This window comes from Gavialis gangeticus, unplaced genomic scaffold (assembly GCF_001723915.1).
Source record: "Gavialis gangeticus isolate Ggan-Ray unplaced genomic scaffold, GavGan_comp1, whole genome shotgun sequence".
NCBI classification, from domain to species: domain Eukaryota; kingdom Metazoa; phylum Chordata; order Crocodylia; family Gavialidae; genus Gavialis; species Gavialis gangeticus.
The window spans coordinates 56,313,099-56,329,488 of NW_017729024.1; the positions used below are offsets into that span (position 1 = coordinate 56,313,099).

At 42.7% G+C, this 16,390-nt stretch overlaps 1 protein-coding gene across 1 annotated transcript in view; it reads right to left on the reverse strand.

Moving 5' to 3' along the window:
* Window positions 1–10,422, reverse strand: part of LOC109297395 — a 90,690-nt gene extending 80,268 nt beyond the window's left edge. The window contains exons 1-2 of the mRNA XM_019517116.1: window positions 10,303–10,422; window positions 2,811–2,926 (exon numbers count right to left, since the gene is read on the reverse strand). Of these exons, the coding sequence (XP_019372661.1) occupies window positions 2,811–2,926; window positions 10,303–10,411 (225 nt within the window). The 5' untranslated portion in view covers window positions 10,412–10,422. The remainder of the gene's footprint in view (window positions 1–2,810; window positions 2,927–10,302) is intronic.
* Between the last annotated feature and the right edge of the window lie 5,968 nt (window positions 10,423–16,390).

The following is a 16,390-nucleotide window of genomic DNA, read 5'->3' on the forward strand; positions in this document are numbered from 1 at the left end:
GCCCTGGTGAACAGAGCATCTCTGATTCCTTGCTGCACCCCCCCCAATGAATTCGTAGGCGGCCACGAGATCACCTCTCAGCCTTCTCTTGCGGAGGCTGAAGAGATCCAGGTCCCTTAGTCTTTCCTCATAGGGTTTGGCTTGTAAACCCTTAACCATACGAGTGGCCCTCCTCTGGATGCTCTCGAGGTTATCCACATCCTTCTTGAAGTATGGTGCCCAAAACCAGATGCAGTACTCCAACTGTGGTCTAACCAATGCTGCATAAAGGGCAAATATCACCTCCTTGGTTCTATTTGTCATGCATCTGCTGATGCATGATAAAGTATACTTAGCTTTGCTGATGATTTTGTCACACTGATGACTCATGTTCATCTTGGAGTCCACTATGATTCCAAGATCCCTTTCCACTTCTGTGCTGCTGAGAGGGTCACTTCCTAACCATTAAGTGTGCTGGATATTTTTACACCCTAGGTGCGGCACTCTGCACTTGTCCTTGTTGTACTGCATCCTATTGTGTTCTGCCCACTTTTTCAACCTGTCCAGGTCTACCTGCAATCGTTCCCTACCCTCCAGAGTGTACACTTCACCCCACAATTTAGTATTATCCACAAACTTGGACAGAGTACACTTCATGCCCACATTGAAGTCACTGATGAAGACACTGAAGAGTACAGGTCCAAGGACCAAGCCCTGCAGGACCCCACTACCCACAACCTTCTAGGTCGATACCGACCCATCTACTACCACTCTCTGGATGTGACCCCCACACCAGTTGCCACCCACTGGACCACATAAACATCTAAGTCACAGCCTCTTAATTGATTTATGAGAATGGGATGAGATACTGTATTTAAGGCCTTCCTAAAACCCAAGAAAACAACATCCACCTCTACTCCTGCATCTAAGCATTTTGTGACCTAGTCATAAAATGAAACCAGACTAGTCAGACATGATCTACTTGCTATGAATTCATGCTCGTTGCCCTGCTGCATTATCTTCCCCACTGGACTTGCACAAATACGATCCTTCATAATCTTTTCAAAGACTTTTCCAAGGATGGAGGTGATACTGACTGGCCTATAATTACTCAGATCCTCCTTCCTCTCCTTCTTGAAAATGGGGACCCCATTGGCCCTTTTCCAGTCCTCTGGGACCTGACCTGAGCACCACAAGCACTCAAACAGTCATGCCAGTGGTTCTGCTATGACACCGGCCAATTCGTGCAGTACTCTCAGATGCAGCTCATCCAGGCCTGCTGACTTAAGCACATCCAGTCCATCCAAGTGACTTTGCACCAAGTCAGCGTCCACAGTTGGTGGGCTGGTGTCCCTCTGATGCCCATCTAAAAACACATTAGAAAACTTATCTTGACCCTTGTTCAAGAACACTGAGGCAAAAAACTCATTGAATAGCTCAGCCTTGTCCCCCTTGTCTGTCACTAATTTCTCCTGCTTGTTCAGTAGGGGTCCAATGCTGCTCTGCATCTTCCTTTTACTCCCTACATAGCTGAAAAAATACTTTTTGTTGTCTTTAATTTGTGCTGCCAGCCTCAGCTCCATAGTTGCTCTGGCCTTTCTAACTGCCTCCCTGCAAGTGTGGGCCAAGTAGGTATACTCCTCTTTGGTATCTTCCCCCTGCTTCTACTGCCTATATGCCTCTTTTTTTTTTTTGCCCTTAGGCTTCCCTGGATTTCTCTGTTTAGCCAAAGAAGTTTTTTGGCCCCTTTCCCCCCTTTTCCTCACACTGGGATCATCTCCCTTTGTGCCTGAAGAATCGCTTCCTTCAGGAATGACCACCCTTCCTGGACTCCCATCTCGCCAGTACTCCTATCCTGCAGTGTGTTACTGATTAACCTCCTGAGCACACTGAAGTTGGCTTTCCTAAAGTCAGGCACTTCCATCCTACTAGTTACCTTACACACTCTACGCCGTATGGTGAATTTGACTGATTGGTGGTCACTGTCCCCAAGGTGACCACAAATCTGCAGCTCCCCTACCAGGTCTTCCCCCATAGCCAACACCAAGTCCAGTACAGGTTCTAGCAACTATATTCAGAGCTTGGTCTGGAGCAGTTTTGAGGTCCATTTCTAATAATTGCGTCATAATGGAAAACATTAATGATACCCTCATGCTTGCCCTGCTAACATGTACCACAGCATACTTTATGTCAACCCTGTATGTTTACAGCTGAAGTTGCAGTTCAGACTGTGCACCACACGGTGAAGGCGATAGGGCCGCAGAAGGTGGGAGAGTGCGGCAGGCGATCTGGATTGGGGGGGGCGCAATCCAAGCAGCACAAGGAGGCTAGGAGCCCTTCCCCACTTTGCCTCTTTTGCCTAAAGATAAACATTTACATATGTGCTTTGCTGAAACAGGAATTAAAACTATTATTCTTCAACAGTACACCCTAATGTGGATTTCTGACCTGTGTGGAGATCAGTGGGACTCTACAGAGGCATATGGAGGCATAGTAGTGAATCCCAGTGCACAGATGAGGTCTAAAAGGTCAAATGCTAATCTTCTGTACAAAACCTGGTCTCTTGTACAAGACTTTTAATACAACCTTCCTCTACTTGACCCAGGGCAGAGTACAGACAGCTGATATCAGACCTGGCAAATGGAAAGGTGAGAAGATAGGTTCATAGACCACTTCTAGATAGTTCTCTGGTATGTCCTTTGCCAACTAAGGAAATGGTGTGAGGTCCCAAAACACCCTGTAGGGATGATTCCCAATACCTGCATTCAAGTCCAGGTAGCTTTGGACCTGAAAGTGCTTTACAAAGGGAATTGACCTGATTTTGGTTTTACCTTCTGGCCAAAGAAATTGGCTGTACTGCAAAACTGGGCTCGTGATACGTTTCCTTTCTGATCTGGCTGCAGCATGAGGAATCGGCTCCAGCATCTCTGTACCTCTGCAACTGTCACTGTCCAGAAGAAAATAAGACAAAACACAGGTTTCAGGACTGTTTGTGACACCAGGAGAAATGCTAGAGATGAGCCTCAAAGCAACTCACTTTCTTTGATTAAACTAAAATACACTCCAATAAAAACTTTAACCAGTTTATTCTGAGAAGCAACAGTTTGAGAAAATGAGGAAGAGAATATATGTTGGGGAGCAACAGGCTACATAACTATTCACATACAAAGGAGCTCAATCTTTTAGGTAAATAATGGTAGAAATAGGGAAACTGGTATCACAAGACGCATCATGTGGGGTGGCATTTTTCAAAAGAGCCCTGCTTTGACCAAATTCAGACTGTCACTGAAGTCCATATTCAAGTCCCCTTGTTTCTAACTGGCATGGAGTTAAACCAATGCTGAGTGCTTTGGAAAATCCCACCCCTTTCACATTTGACTGCTGACAGTAGGAGTTGGATGACAATAATTAGTCCACATCCCAAATCTCTGCCTGTCACCTCTGTTGCAAAGAGCAAAGCTCTAAATGAAAAACCTATTACAGGTCAAAGAACAACAAGGGGGTGTCCATGATAATTGCCTGGATCATAAAAAAATTGTCTTTAGCAACAAATCTAATCTGTGAGCACTGTGGACATTTTGGTTATTTTGTCGAGGTCAGAAAAATTCTGACTCAGCTGCAAGAAGAGAAATAACTTGTTCAAACATCAGCTTAAAAAGGAGGTTCTGAGTCATTGAAGCTTTACCTATTATTTGCTTGAGAGGTTTCTAGTACAGCCAAACCAAAAATAAAGAGAGGAAAAAAAACCCTCTGTAGGAATGTGCTGGAGAAAGCAAGCTGGGAAAGACAGATGTTGATTTCTCTTCTACCCACAGGAATCTTATTCCAGGTTTATTACTGAATTCTGCTTCTCTAAACTCGTGTGCCAAAAGTGCTGACACACATTTAAACCCAGAGAGCAACCATGTACTCCGTGAAACAATACTGAATACATTTGGAAAGCAGTGAAAATGATGCTGCAACCTACTCCCTGGGATTAAGCTACCCTTCAACTTGTAGTTCATCTCTGATTTTTGAAAGTTTTGAAAGAAGATAGCTTGAACTAAAGGTATGTCCTGAATTAGCTTGGGAGGACAAAACTGAAAGCATGTGTTCCTATAGTTCCCATTGATTATTGGAAAGGATCAAGCCAATGATTTCAAAAGCAATTAGTGTTCCTCAACTTTGGGATGTCTAACTTGGGAAGTGTTAAAGGGCTTCATTGTCATAGGGCCAGTGGTCAGCACCTCCTCATTTCATTCCTTTTAGGATATCCTCAGTTAGGTATTGACAATCTAAGACACCCACATTTGATAGTGATGTTTGAAAATCTTGGTCTCAGTTTTTGAAACATTCCACAGTGCAAAAGCTACAAACACAGTTGAAGAGAACTTAGGGGATTTCAGGGAGTCCTTTCTTCAAGATTTGCCTCTAAATGAAAAGGAAGGTTGGGCTGATTTCCTTGATAATGAAGCAGTTCACCTTCCCATACATCCTGCTAAACTTGCACTGCCAGAGGTGGTGCAAGCACCTACTCTGGATTCCTTTAAGAGTCAATTGGACGTTTATCTTGCTGGGATCCTGTCACGCCAGCTGACTTCCTGCCCCTGGAGCAGGGGGCTGGACTTGATGATCTTCCAAGGTCTCTTCCAGCCCTAACGTCTATGAAATCTATGAAATATACTTCTCAAGAGCTCTTATTTACACAGATTTTCTGATATTTTCAATACAATTTCTAAGGACGGGGTAATTCCTGGACATCCTACAGGTTCTTCAAGCCTACTGCTCTTCTTTTTGTCAAGCTGAGTCATACAAAACTGTCAATATAGATTTCCAGGAAGTGACACAAAACTTTCCAGGAAAGTGCATGCAAGCTACTTATTGGCCATGTGATTGTGCTTCTACTTTGCTACAATGGGCATCATCAGTTACTCACCATCTTCTCCGCAAGTCCCTACACCCTCCATCAACTGGACTTACTAAAAGCTAAGAGGGGCAATTTGTGGACATTCTTTGTTGATGTGTTGACAACACATTGAACCATGGATTGTATTAGTGACCACTATAGTAGACCACCCAGTGATAGGATCCGCAACAGTAATTAAAATGGGAAAGTATTTCCCCATTTGCAGGCCCATAAGCTGAAAAGTGTGGCAAAATAAATATTGCAGAAGAGATACTGGAGATTGCATAAGGCAGCTATACCTTTTCTCTTAAATGTAATAAATGTTTGGGGGAAAGGTCTCAAAATGCAAAGATTCACCATTCTGACTTAGTAGTATTTTAGGAGTGCACAGATCTTTTGTCATCAGTTATATGGGGGAAATAATGCCAGTTATAACGCTGTCAGTGACTACATGGAAGGTACATTTTCCAGGAGAGATTAACAGGGAACTTAGTTGTGATAAAATCTGCTGTATTACACAATCTGTCCTTTGTAAACTACAGACTTGTATCCATTAGCAATAAACCCAAGCAATACCATTTTGGAAGAAAGGTGCAGTTTAGGAGGTCCTAGCAACTATATTCAGATCTTGGTCTGGAGCAGTTTTAAGGTCCAGTTCTAATAACTGCAGCATAATGGAAAACATTAATAATACCTTCATGCTTCCCCTGCTAACATGTACCACAGCATACTTTATGTCAACCCTGTATGTTTACAGCTGAAGTTGCAGTTCAGACTGTGCACACCACATGGTGAAGGCGATAGGGCAGCAGAAGGTTGGGGAGTATGGCAGGCAATCTGGATGGGGGCAGGGAAAACAAGCAGCACATGGAGGCTAGGAGCCCTTCCCCACTTTGCCTCTTTTCCCCCTGGTCTTTACAGAGCAGATACCTGGCAATCAGGGAAGGCAGGGAGCAGACTTGGCAGCTCCTAGCCACAACCCAGCTCACCAGCCCTGTAGCAGGAGGTCTGAGCTGTGCTATAGAGACAGTATTAACCCTTAACATGTGACAGCTCATGTCACATACTAACTTTAATACTGCCTAACATTCCTTAGGGTTAGCACATGCAAATTGTATGTGTAGCTAGCTACACCTTTACTCAACTTTGATCCCTTTTAAATAATGCATTTGAGTTAGAAATACAGCTAATATCCTTCAGATCAACTAATTTTTGATGTACTGATGAAGGGCAATTTCTTGCCAGTTTAAAAACCAGTTGTGATATTTTTATTTAACAAATTTGTTGAAGAGGTGACTTTTTCCTTGACATGACTTTGCCACATCACCATGCTGAGAAGTATATGGGACCTTTCCTAACCTTCACTGCTTACTGATTCAGATACTTATAATTTGATACCAGTGAAGTGCATCACTAGAGAACAGAGGCACAGACATAAAACCATTGATTTATGCCTTCGGGCCACATGAACTGAAATCATTCCCTGTGTCCCTCTTTTTATTCTTTCATGTGCAAGGATTATTTAAGAACACCTTGTGCCTTAAAACTCCATCCCTTGCAGGGTTTTCCTGCTGGGTATGATCCACTGAATAACCTTCAGTTCCTAGAACAAGACACTTGCTTCTGCTGAGATATACTGAAAAAGGCAGGTGTTATATAAAATTTGTGCCCCAGGGATCCAAATAGAAATTTCAGTAGAAAAAGTCTAGGTTTATTATGATATTTTTTTCAGTTTCTCTTAAAAAAATTGAAATCCCAATTACTGAAACTTTGTATGCTTTCAGCCACCAAAAACTGATTATTTTTCCAGATTTTATTTTTTTCCAGGTTTTACCCTAAGCTGCTTGTACTTTTTGATTGCACTTTTGCCTATTCATCTGCTGTCTGTAGTTTAGTGGAGTTAAGCTTTAATGATCTCATGCAGCTGTTTTGGGACATACCACTGGATAGCGGAGAATCCCAATTTTCTTGAATCATTAAACCCTTCTTAGAGAAAAAACATTCGCAGTTCTTGCATCATCAGAAGCAAAATTTGGCAGGTCCAGTAAAAAAACTTGCATTCAGTATCACAGTGTATTTGTTCTATAGGTAAAAATGCTTTAGTATTTTACTGAGCAAGATTAGTTTGACTTACCAATGTCACCATTACATAAGAGGAGAGGTAACATGGAAGAGGCCTCCGTTGCTTTTCATTATGGTCTAATAAATCATTGAAGCCTGCAATTGCACACCTAATTTCATCAGTACCCGATTTCATATATTGTGAGATAGTGGGGGATTAAGGTAGTACCCTGAGAAGGAAAATATATTCACAAAATGTTATCTTCCTTCTTTGCATAACAGCAGTCTAGAATTCCCCTTGTCTGCCTCTTTTGAACTCCTTACACATTATCTTGTCCACCTATGGTTTGAACCATGCATGTATATATGGCGGTGTTGTGCCAAATAACACTGCACTGAGCTTCTTCATGTTTATCACACCTCATTGTACCTGCAAACTTGTTCCAAAATCTCATCTTTCAGGAGTATGGGCTAAAGGCTAAAAAGCCAATGCTCTAATGCTAGAGTTCTGAGGCTCCATGTTTACAACTTCAGGTCTAATTCAGTGACATGTTTGCACCAGCCAATAAAAAAAACAACAAACAACCTAAAAGACTGAGACAAGAATGATGCTGATTTCTGGTCTGATCCACACCCAGCAGCCTAGAGCACCAGCTTCTGAAATGGAGGCTGACTCTTCTCCTCAGCAGTCACCTACCACATAACAATGACAGCAGCCAGTTATTTAGCTGTCTGAAATAGCTGTTAAGTGAGAGCACTCTCCATGCTGTCTGTCAGGAAAGCTTCTAAAGCTCTTGGGATGGACCCTGGGTCCTGCTGAGATAAACCCACAACTTGTTATTAGTCAGTAGATCCAAAATGATTGCTTGTTACTTACCTCTAGAAAAGTCTGAATGAGAAAAGTGTAGATCAAAGCAAGTCTCTAATCTGAATGATTTAATAAGACAATGGCACCATTTTGTACCCACTGTGCACAGCATCTCGTTTTGCAATTATTTTCTTCAGCGAGATTTTTTTTTTCTGATTGCTTTGCTGCGGTGACAATTTTAGTGCCTGGAAAGGCAGGACATCAAGTGTCCTGCTGTTTCAGCACACCCCAGGAAACTCTTTGCAGCAAGACTCCAGAACGGCAAGGGTTGTCAGCATGTCTCTAATATGTCAATATCCACAGTAGCATTGGGTGTGGTGCAGGGAGGGGGGACATCACCATAGCAGATTGTCTGGTGAAGAAGTACTGTTTCATTAATGGGTATCAAATTGCTATGATAACTAAAGCAAATTAAGGGTTTTAGCACAAGGCCTCTCCATTGCTGAATAAATCTAATTTCACATTAAAAAAAAGTGTGTTAATTAATTATTGAAATCATATAATGTATATTGAAATGAATCTACAGGCATAGCGTTGTCTCTCCATGGAGACAACTGCTAGCTCTTCTAGGCACCTGCGTGGATCCCATTTTACATTTGCTCTCACTCATCACTAAGGTATGGCTTTCTAATGGCTAGTCCATCCTATAACGAGGCCTAGAAACAGAAACCCCTAGAACCCATCTGTACTGCTCCTGAGAAGGCAAGAGGTTACAAGAAATAGATAAAAAACATTCCTTCTGCCCTGAGATGTCTGCTTCACAATAATTTTTTATATTTAATTTAATTAACAAGATAAACTTTTTCCAGTAGACTTGGAGGGAAGTCTGATCTTGAGGTTAAAGCATTGGACAATCTCTGGCGATAAAGGGTGGGATTTTCTGTAGCATGAATGTCCCACATCTGAAAATCCCACTAGTGGGTTCATGTTTCACCCCTTTCATAGACTTCTCATGGTTCCTTGGGTATCATCTTGTTGGGCCTCAGCTTCCTGTCTGTGAATTGGGAATACTGCTTCCCTACCTCAGTTAGGTATGAAACTAGATTCAGGTTGCAAATCACAACCCAGATATCCATTAAGAAAAAACTAAACAGTTTCTAGAGAGCCCTTGGGCCTCCTGCTTTTGTGGCTCCTGAGGCTTATTTTTCCTTCATTCCATGCCTATCAAGTAAAGTGTTGTAATATAACTCTTCAGAGGGACCACAGTGAGATGAGCAGGGAAACCCCAACCTTCTCTCACAACTACTGACTCTTTGGATACAGCAGATTTAGCACCCTGTATTTGGACAAAGCAAACAGACTGTGACTTTTCAAAAGGAGGAAAGTAGCTTTTCCATTCTGAAGTCACTATTTTTTTATCTCTCTACTTTCTTATTAGACCCTGGAATCAACATGAAGAGGTTACCAGAGTATATGCCTAACTTTAAGCACATGAGTAGCACAGTTGACTTTACAGTGCTCAGAACTGACCATGTGCTTGTGTGTCAAAAGATAATGCAACAAGCTGACCAGGAAAGGTGTGGTATCTCCATTGCTGGAGATTTTCATAGAGAAGCTAGACAGTCATCTGTTTGGGATGGTTCAGAGAAGCATATCTTGCATCTGTGCAGGGGATTTGGACTAGATGGGTGCATCCAGACAAGCACGTATGTGTAGTACGTGGTGCCTCAGACCCCTCTGTGGTGCCACATGCTACACATGCAGGTGTTCCCCATGCTGTTAATTTGCAGCATGCGGGTGTTTTTTGACACCGGGAGAAGCTGGTGTCAAAAAAATCCACAGCAGAAAAAAAGAGGGGTGGTGCACATAGCAGCAGCATGCACCACCCAAAACGAGCCTACCTGACCGGAGCCATACTCTGGCTGCTGGGAGGCTCCCTACTGCTGGGTCACCATTGCTGGAGCCCTGGGAGGCCCCCAGAACCCCAGGTAAGGCTGCTTGGCCAACCCAGGTGCTGGCCCCACCCTCACCTACCCCACATGGAGCCACTCGCCGTGCACCAGTGATCCCCAGGGACAAGTAGCAGTGGCACATATTGTACTGTTGCTGTTTGTCCCCAGGGAAATGCACGTGCTTGCATGTCTGGATAAAGCTGATGACTCTTAAGGACCCCTTCCAGCCCTAGGATTCCAGGATTCATGCTGAGACAGGGTCTATGCTTTTCATTCCCTTCCTATTTCCCACTGATATCTTTAAAAGTTTGTGCCCTCAGCTAGCTGGGATTTGTTGTTTTATTTCTACTTAGATCTAACACAACAATGGTATACTTTTTGTTTGGTCCCCATTCCATTTTTGGTTCAAGAACTATGTATATAGTCTAGAAGAATGGGCATTAAAGGAGGAATAAGAGATACCTGCCTCAGGCACTGCCCCTCATTTAAATCCCACTTGTAGGTCATGGGTAAATGAAGCTTGGGTAGTGAGCAGGAGGTACCAGAAGTTCAGAAAGCTCATAGGAGAAATTTAGCACATAGCACAAGTAAGCCCTAAAGAAATAAGCTGTTCTTACGTTTACAGGCCTCGGCATGTGCTGTAATCCAGTTAAACTGAGAAGGATCTGTCACGTCAGTAAGTATTTGTCCTTCATTCTTGTAGAACAAGCCTGCATAAACACCCATTGTTCAGACTTTGCAACCTGAAACAACATTTGTGAACCAGAGACAAGTTTCATTCCTGAGCCATAATTAATAACAAGAAAAACTATATTTACGTAAAAACTGAAAACCTTCAGTGGGTAGTAAGGATTCTCTAAAAAAATATTTGATGTGAAGTAACATTATGTAACAACTTTGTTACAGTTGAGAAAAATAATTAAAAAAAACCTTGTATTTTGTTTTAATAGCTTCAAAAGAGACTAAATCCAGCACAGCCCACGTGTTGGATTCATCCACTGGCTTTGTCTCATCTTTTAACTGTTTAAACCATAAGGTCTTTGGGACAAGAACTGACATTTACTCTTGTCTCTAGTACAGATCACAATGGAGCACTGAGCAATATGAGCCCTACAGATGTTACTGCAGTCTGAATAAGCAATGCAGGAAATACCTACTGGTATTTATATTGTTAATGTGCTGCATGATGATAAGAGGTTTCAAAGAAATGTGTCAAAGGCAATCACTGCTCTTAAAAAGATGACAAATGCAATTATTTCACATCCAGATCAGATGAAAGAATTTGTAACTTGGGAAGTAAAAAGTCAAAGACATCTTTCCTTCTATAAAAACTGTGGAATTTTTATTTCAAATATTGCTTAAATAATATTAACTGACTCATTGTTACTTGGAATATAGTTAGTGTGATCTGTTTGAGAACTTCAGCTAATTCTATAACAATGATACACCAATTTATTTATTACCACTAAGTTTTTATTTTGTTTTGTTTTTTTTACTTTTCTTGCAATATTTTAAACTGGCCAGAACAAACAATGGATTTTTCCCTCCTCTTTACCTTTGTAACTCTCAAAACTATTCTGACTCAAAAGTAAAAAAAGCTGCTTCTCAAATTAACAAAACTTGTAAAAACAAGACTTTCAAAAATGGTTGCCTAAAATTAGGTGTTGTAGTACAGATTTAGGAGATTAAGTAAATGCCTTGATTTTCAGAAATACCAAATACCAAGTAGTTACCACTGAAGTCAATGCAATTACTTGGGATTCCCAACAGCTGAGACCTGGCTTATATGTCAAAATTGTACCAATTTAACTAAATCAATTTCTAAAATTATTTAGTTAAATCAGTGCAACCCCCTTGTGTGGATGGACTCTCTTTAACTCAGTTTGGTACTAAGTGAAATCAAGATCAGTCACTCTGAAACTAATTTATGAGGCCCTACACAAGGGGAATGCACCAATTTAAGTAAATTGATTTAACAACTTATTTAGCAAATGGATGCAATTTATGTGTGTAGACAGACTCTCAGGCGTGACACAAACCCACTAGAGTTTCAGTTTACATCCCTGTCAGGAAAACACCCCTGCATATTAATAGACTAAGCAAATCTTGAAGAACATTTAGGAAGAAAAGAAGTGGCATAGGGTAAAGAAGCTATCAGGTCCAAAATCAAAACTGTTGGATAAGACAGATAAGAAGTTTTAAGGTTAGAGCTGTAAGGTCCTTACGTTCTGCTCACAGTGTCTCTCTTGAGCCTGAGTCTGACAGACACAGTGTGTGGTATCCAGGAAAAACATACCACTGTTTCTCCATTGGATTGAAGTTGCTAAGATTCAGCTCTATTCAGATCAGTGCTGCGGGGCAGGAGCAGAGTAGAGGAGAAGACACAGGCCAGTGGGAGCTATCACAGCTGCTCAGTTTTTTTCCTCGAACAAGCCACCAGCACAGGTGTGTGCTGGTGTATGCTTGCCATGTACTGTGTAACGGCACACAAAGGGGTGCTGGCTATCTCATGGAATGGGGATGGACAGCAAATGCCCCTTCCCTGCTTGTCATATAAGGGCTAGATTTGCAGAAGTGGTCTACAGGCACAACGGCCCAGGGAGGCAGCACTGAAACTCAGGAGTTCACAACCATGCAAACCCCTGCTGTGAATAAGGGTGATATTGGATGAAACCACTGGCCAAACACTCCAGAGATCTGGGTTCTAGCCCTGATCCTGCTTGTATGGCCTTGGTTCAGTCACTCAGTCAAACTGTGTCTTAGTTTAAAAATAAAGATAAAAGATCCTCCCTTGCCTGACAGTGGTGCAGTGAGGCTGCATTAACTGATATTTGTGAAGTGCCCAGCTTCACTGCTGATGGGGCCTGCTAGGGAATGCCATCATAGAGAACAGTCTGGTTGTCCTCTATTGATACGAAACCAGACGCCTTTATAAGAGAAAAATAGAGGACATAAAGGCATTGGGTTTTGTATCAATAGAGGGCAGAGTAGCAGAAAACTGGAATGTCCCCTATGATGGCCACCCTAGTCAACACCAAGACAGACCATGTTTCTCGGGGGGTGGGGAGACAGCTGCTTACCCTGAGAGGCAATGTGAATGTTAAGGAAATCCCTGCTAAATACATGAAAACAGGAAGATAAATATTTGGCCATCTGTTCGCAACAGCTACCTGAAGATGAAATAAACTGAGGTAATTATGTCTTATGACTGATGCTGCCAGGCCTAAGCATCTTTGCCAGGAAGAGTCACTCACAACAGCATTCAAGTATCACTTGTAGCTGTAGATGCCGTGCTTGCAAGTGTTGCTTTTCTAATGCCATGCAGAGTTGCGCGATTGGTTTTAACTGGGTATGGCCAGCAGCTGCATCATGTACTGCTTTAAAGTTGACACTCATTTAAATTAACCAGTCATTGTAAGTAATCCCTGCATTCGAGGATGATCTCTGCCGCAGCTCATTGATGAGTCTTGAGAAGACTTAAGAGTTCAGACTCAGAGCCACAGATCTGTTGATAGAATTTTCAGGTATTTCCGCAGGGGAGAGTAGGCTGCAGACTGGGATTCCTTTCCTTTTCCTTCCTCCACTCTCGCTTCTCTATTAACCAATTAAATTAATTAGCTGACACAAAACAGCTTTGAGCTGTATGCAGTTATTGTCTTGACCAGATGAGGTCTTCCTTTTATTATGCTGTGATTCATAGAGCAAGTACGAATGTTGTGCTACAAGCACATTATACATGGTAAATAGCTCTGGTTCTGATGCTATCATTTTATCCATTTAAGATTTTTTTTAGACATCTTTTAATGTAAACCAGGTGCTAGAAGTGTGTTCTCTTACAAAGGAGCAGTGAATGATGGAGGCTGAATTTTCAAAGGATCTTAACAAAGCTAGATGCTTATAACCCATTGACTTTCAATAAGAATTAGGCACCTAACATCAGATCTTCAGCTGGTGGAAATTACACAGCACCAGTTCACATCAGCTGTGGCTTTGTTCTTGGACTCCAGTTACACTTCTGTTGAAGACTAAACAATCCAGGTCTTGGCCCTGACTGCATTTTGAATGTACTTTGTGTATCCTTGATTGTGGCTATGTAGCACCATGCTACAGCACTAGCTATTGCTCCATGCTTTTCTGATTGAGTTTCACTTTTTTTTCTTTCTTTCTTTTCTTTCACCTGGGTTCTTCTTAGGGTGGCCGTCATAGAGGACATTCCGATTTTCTGCCATAAAGACGTCGGGTTTCATATCAATAGAGGACAACCGGACTGTCTTCTATGATGGCCACCCTATTCTTCATCCAAGACAGCTTCACAATCCCTGAAAAGTCAATTAGACACTGGGATTCAACACAAAATGTTTACTTTTCTGTTTCCTTATACCAGGAAGCAAGTGAGAGATCATAAGCTGATGGGTAATAAAGCACTGTCTCGTAATCACCCCTTGATTCTGACAAGCATAATAAATTATCCAAATGACATCACTCCTGCAGATAATACTTAGGCTCCCACTCAAAAGATTACTGTGTCTGTGTGTGCATGTGCCAAAGGATAACAGCAAGAATTTCTGCCTGGTGACTCCTCTTTAGGGATGAAGTCATTGTGAGTTATGGCAATGAGCCATAACTAATAGCCAGAATCTGATGCAGCCTTTGTAACAGGAAATATTTTTGAATCTTGGCATGGCTGGACTGTCTCAAGAATTTCTTTCAAGGGTATTTGTGTTTGTTCTTTTCAGATGGAGATTGGTATCCGCACCATCACTGGTTGCCCCATAACAACCAGGATTCCAAATAGACTGCATACTTCTCAGGATCTGCACGGGTGGTAGGCTTTACAAGCACTCAGCTTGTCTAGGATCACAGGCTTGAAAGGAATCTGAAGGTTCATTTAGTCCACCCCCCTGCACAGATATAGGATTTTCTCTTCTTAAACCATCTCAGACAGATGCCTATCCACCCTCTTCTCAAAGTCATCTAAAAAGGAGATTCTACAGTCTGCTGAATGCCTGATGCTCCTCCTATCACAAGCAGATCTGTTAAGGCTTAGAAGTTCATTTCTACTGAGAATTATTTCTTTCTAAATGACATAATGGTAACTCATACCACTTAATTCACCCACCCACTGGCCTAGAGGTAACAGGACCTACCGCGTAGAGATTCACCCCAAAGGGAAAGAGGCAGCATTTGCAGGAGTGTACTCCTTCATGCTTCTTTCAGGGTAAGGCAGTTTTACTGCTCCACGGGAAACATGTCAACAGGTGGCTGTTCCTTCAAGTGGAGTCTAGCCTAGCTCCACCCATGACTGATTACTTTGCCTCCCAGCTCATGCTGTGAAACCAAGGCTCAGGGAATTGCTTGAAGACCACCTGCTCCTCCTAACAGCCAGCCAGGGCTCAGTATCTGTGAGGTACAGGAGTCTCTGGATGAAAAGAAAAAAGCTCAGTTCAGATACATGTCTTAGAAATCCAGTTCAGGCACAGCTCCTAGGTAAGTGACATCTTGAATGTAATCCATCCAGGAGCAGAATAGGACGAAATAGGTCAAAGATCTATCAGGTATTAGGGCTGCAGGGAGGAGCCTCTTGAACTTCCTGGGATAAGGGAAAAGTATATGGCTCACAAATTGAATTGTTTCAAATAGGGTCTTTTTCTTCCTACCCCTCCCCAAAATAAAAGTGGATCCCTAAAGCCAGGGGCTTGAGCCCTGTGGCTGAAGAGCATTCCAGTACATGGGCTAACAAGAAAGCTCACTTGCTTTCAGAGACATCACGAAGCACAGACTGGAACAGAACAAAGTACGTAAGACAAAACACTTGGCAAATCATGCAACAGATGCTAGATACTTCATCAAAAACAAAGACAAAAGCCACAGGATCTCTCTCTAACCATTGTGGAAAGTTTTGCTGTCCTGCCTCTACCTCTACCTGGCAGCTGTCTCCAAGAGGCAGGGCAGGAGGTGGTGGTTCTACAGTAGACAATAGTAAAGTCTCCTGGAAGTTCATATATTGCCTTTCATAGTTGCTGGTACTCAGAGCTGGCATTAGGGAAAATGGGGCCCTAGGTGACTTTGTATTTTGGCACCACCTGCACCCCCAGGCAGTGGTGTTGCTGCAGGCAGGAGCAAGGTGGGCAGACTGGAGTGGGTGCCATGCCACCCACATGTGCCTGACCCCATTCCTCCTGAGCAGCTGCTGCAGACAGGGGTGGTAGGCTGGGTTGGGTAGCACTCCTGCCTGGGGTGGAGATCACATAGGGCAGGGCAGGGGGAGAGTGCTGCTGTAAGCACGGGCTGCTTCACGTGTGTGTGGGTGTGTTTGTGCATTTGGCACCCCCTCTCCATGTCACCCTGGGCAGGCGCCCATGTCACCTACCCCTAAGGCTGACTCTGCTGTACTAACATGGAAAACAGAAATAGATCTAGGTGAGCAGAGGTGAAACCCACATTGGGACCAATGACAGCACTTAGACTAATACATGGTTTTAAGACAAGGCATTCAGGCCCATAGTATTGATTTGGCCCTAGAGGTGACAATAGAGGCAATGACTTATACCACTTTTATACAATCTGATATGGATCTGCAGGGCCTGTCTGGTAACCAAAGCACATCATACCATCTGTACAAACAACTGTGACCCCATCAGACAGGCTGTTTTGACAGTGGGAATTTACCCAGCAGCCCTCCAACCACCCCTTTCCCTAGGCATG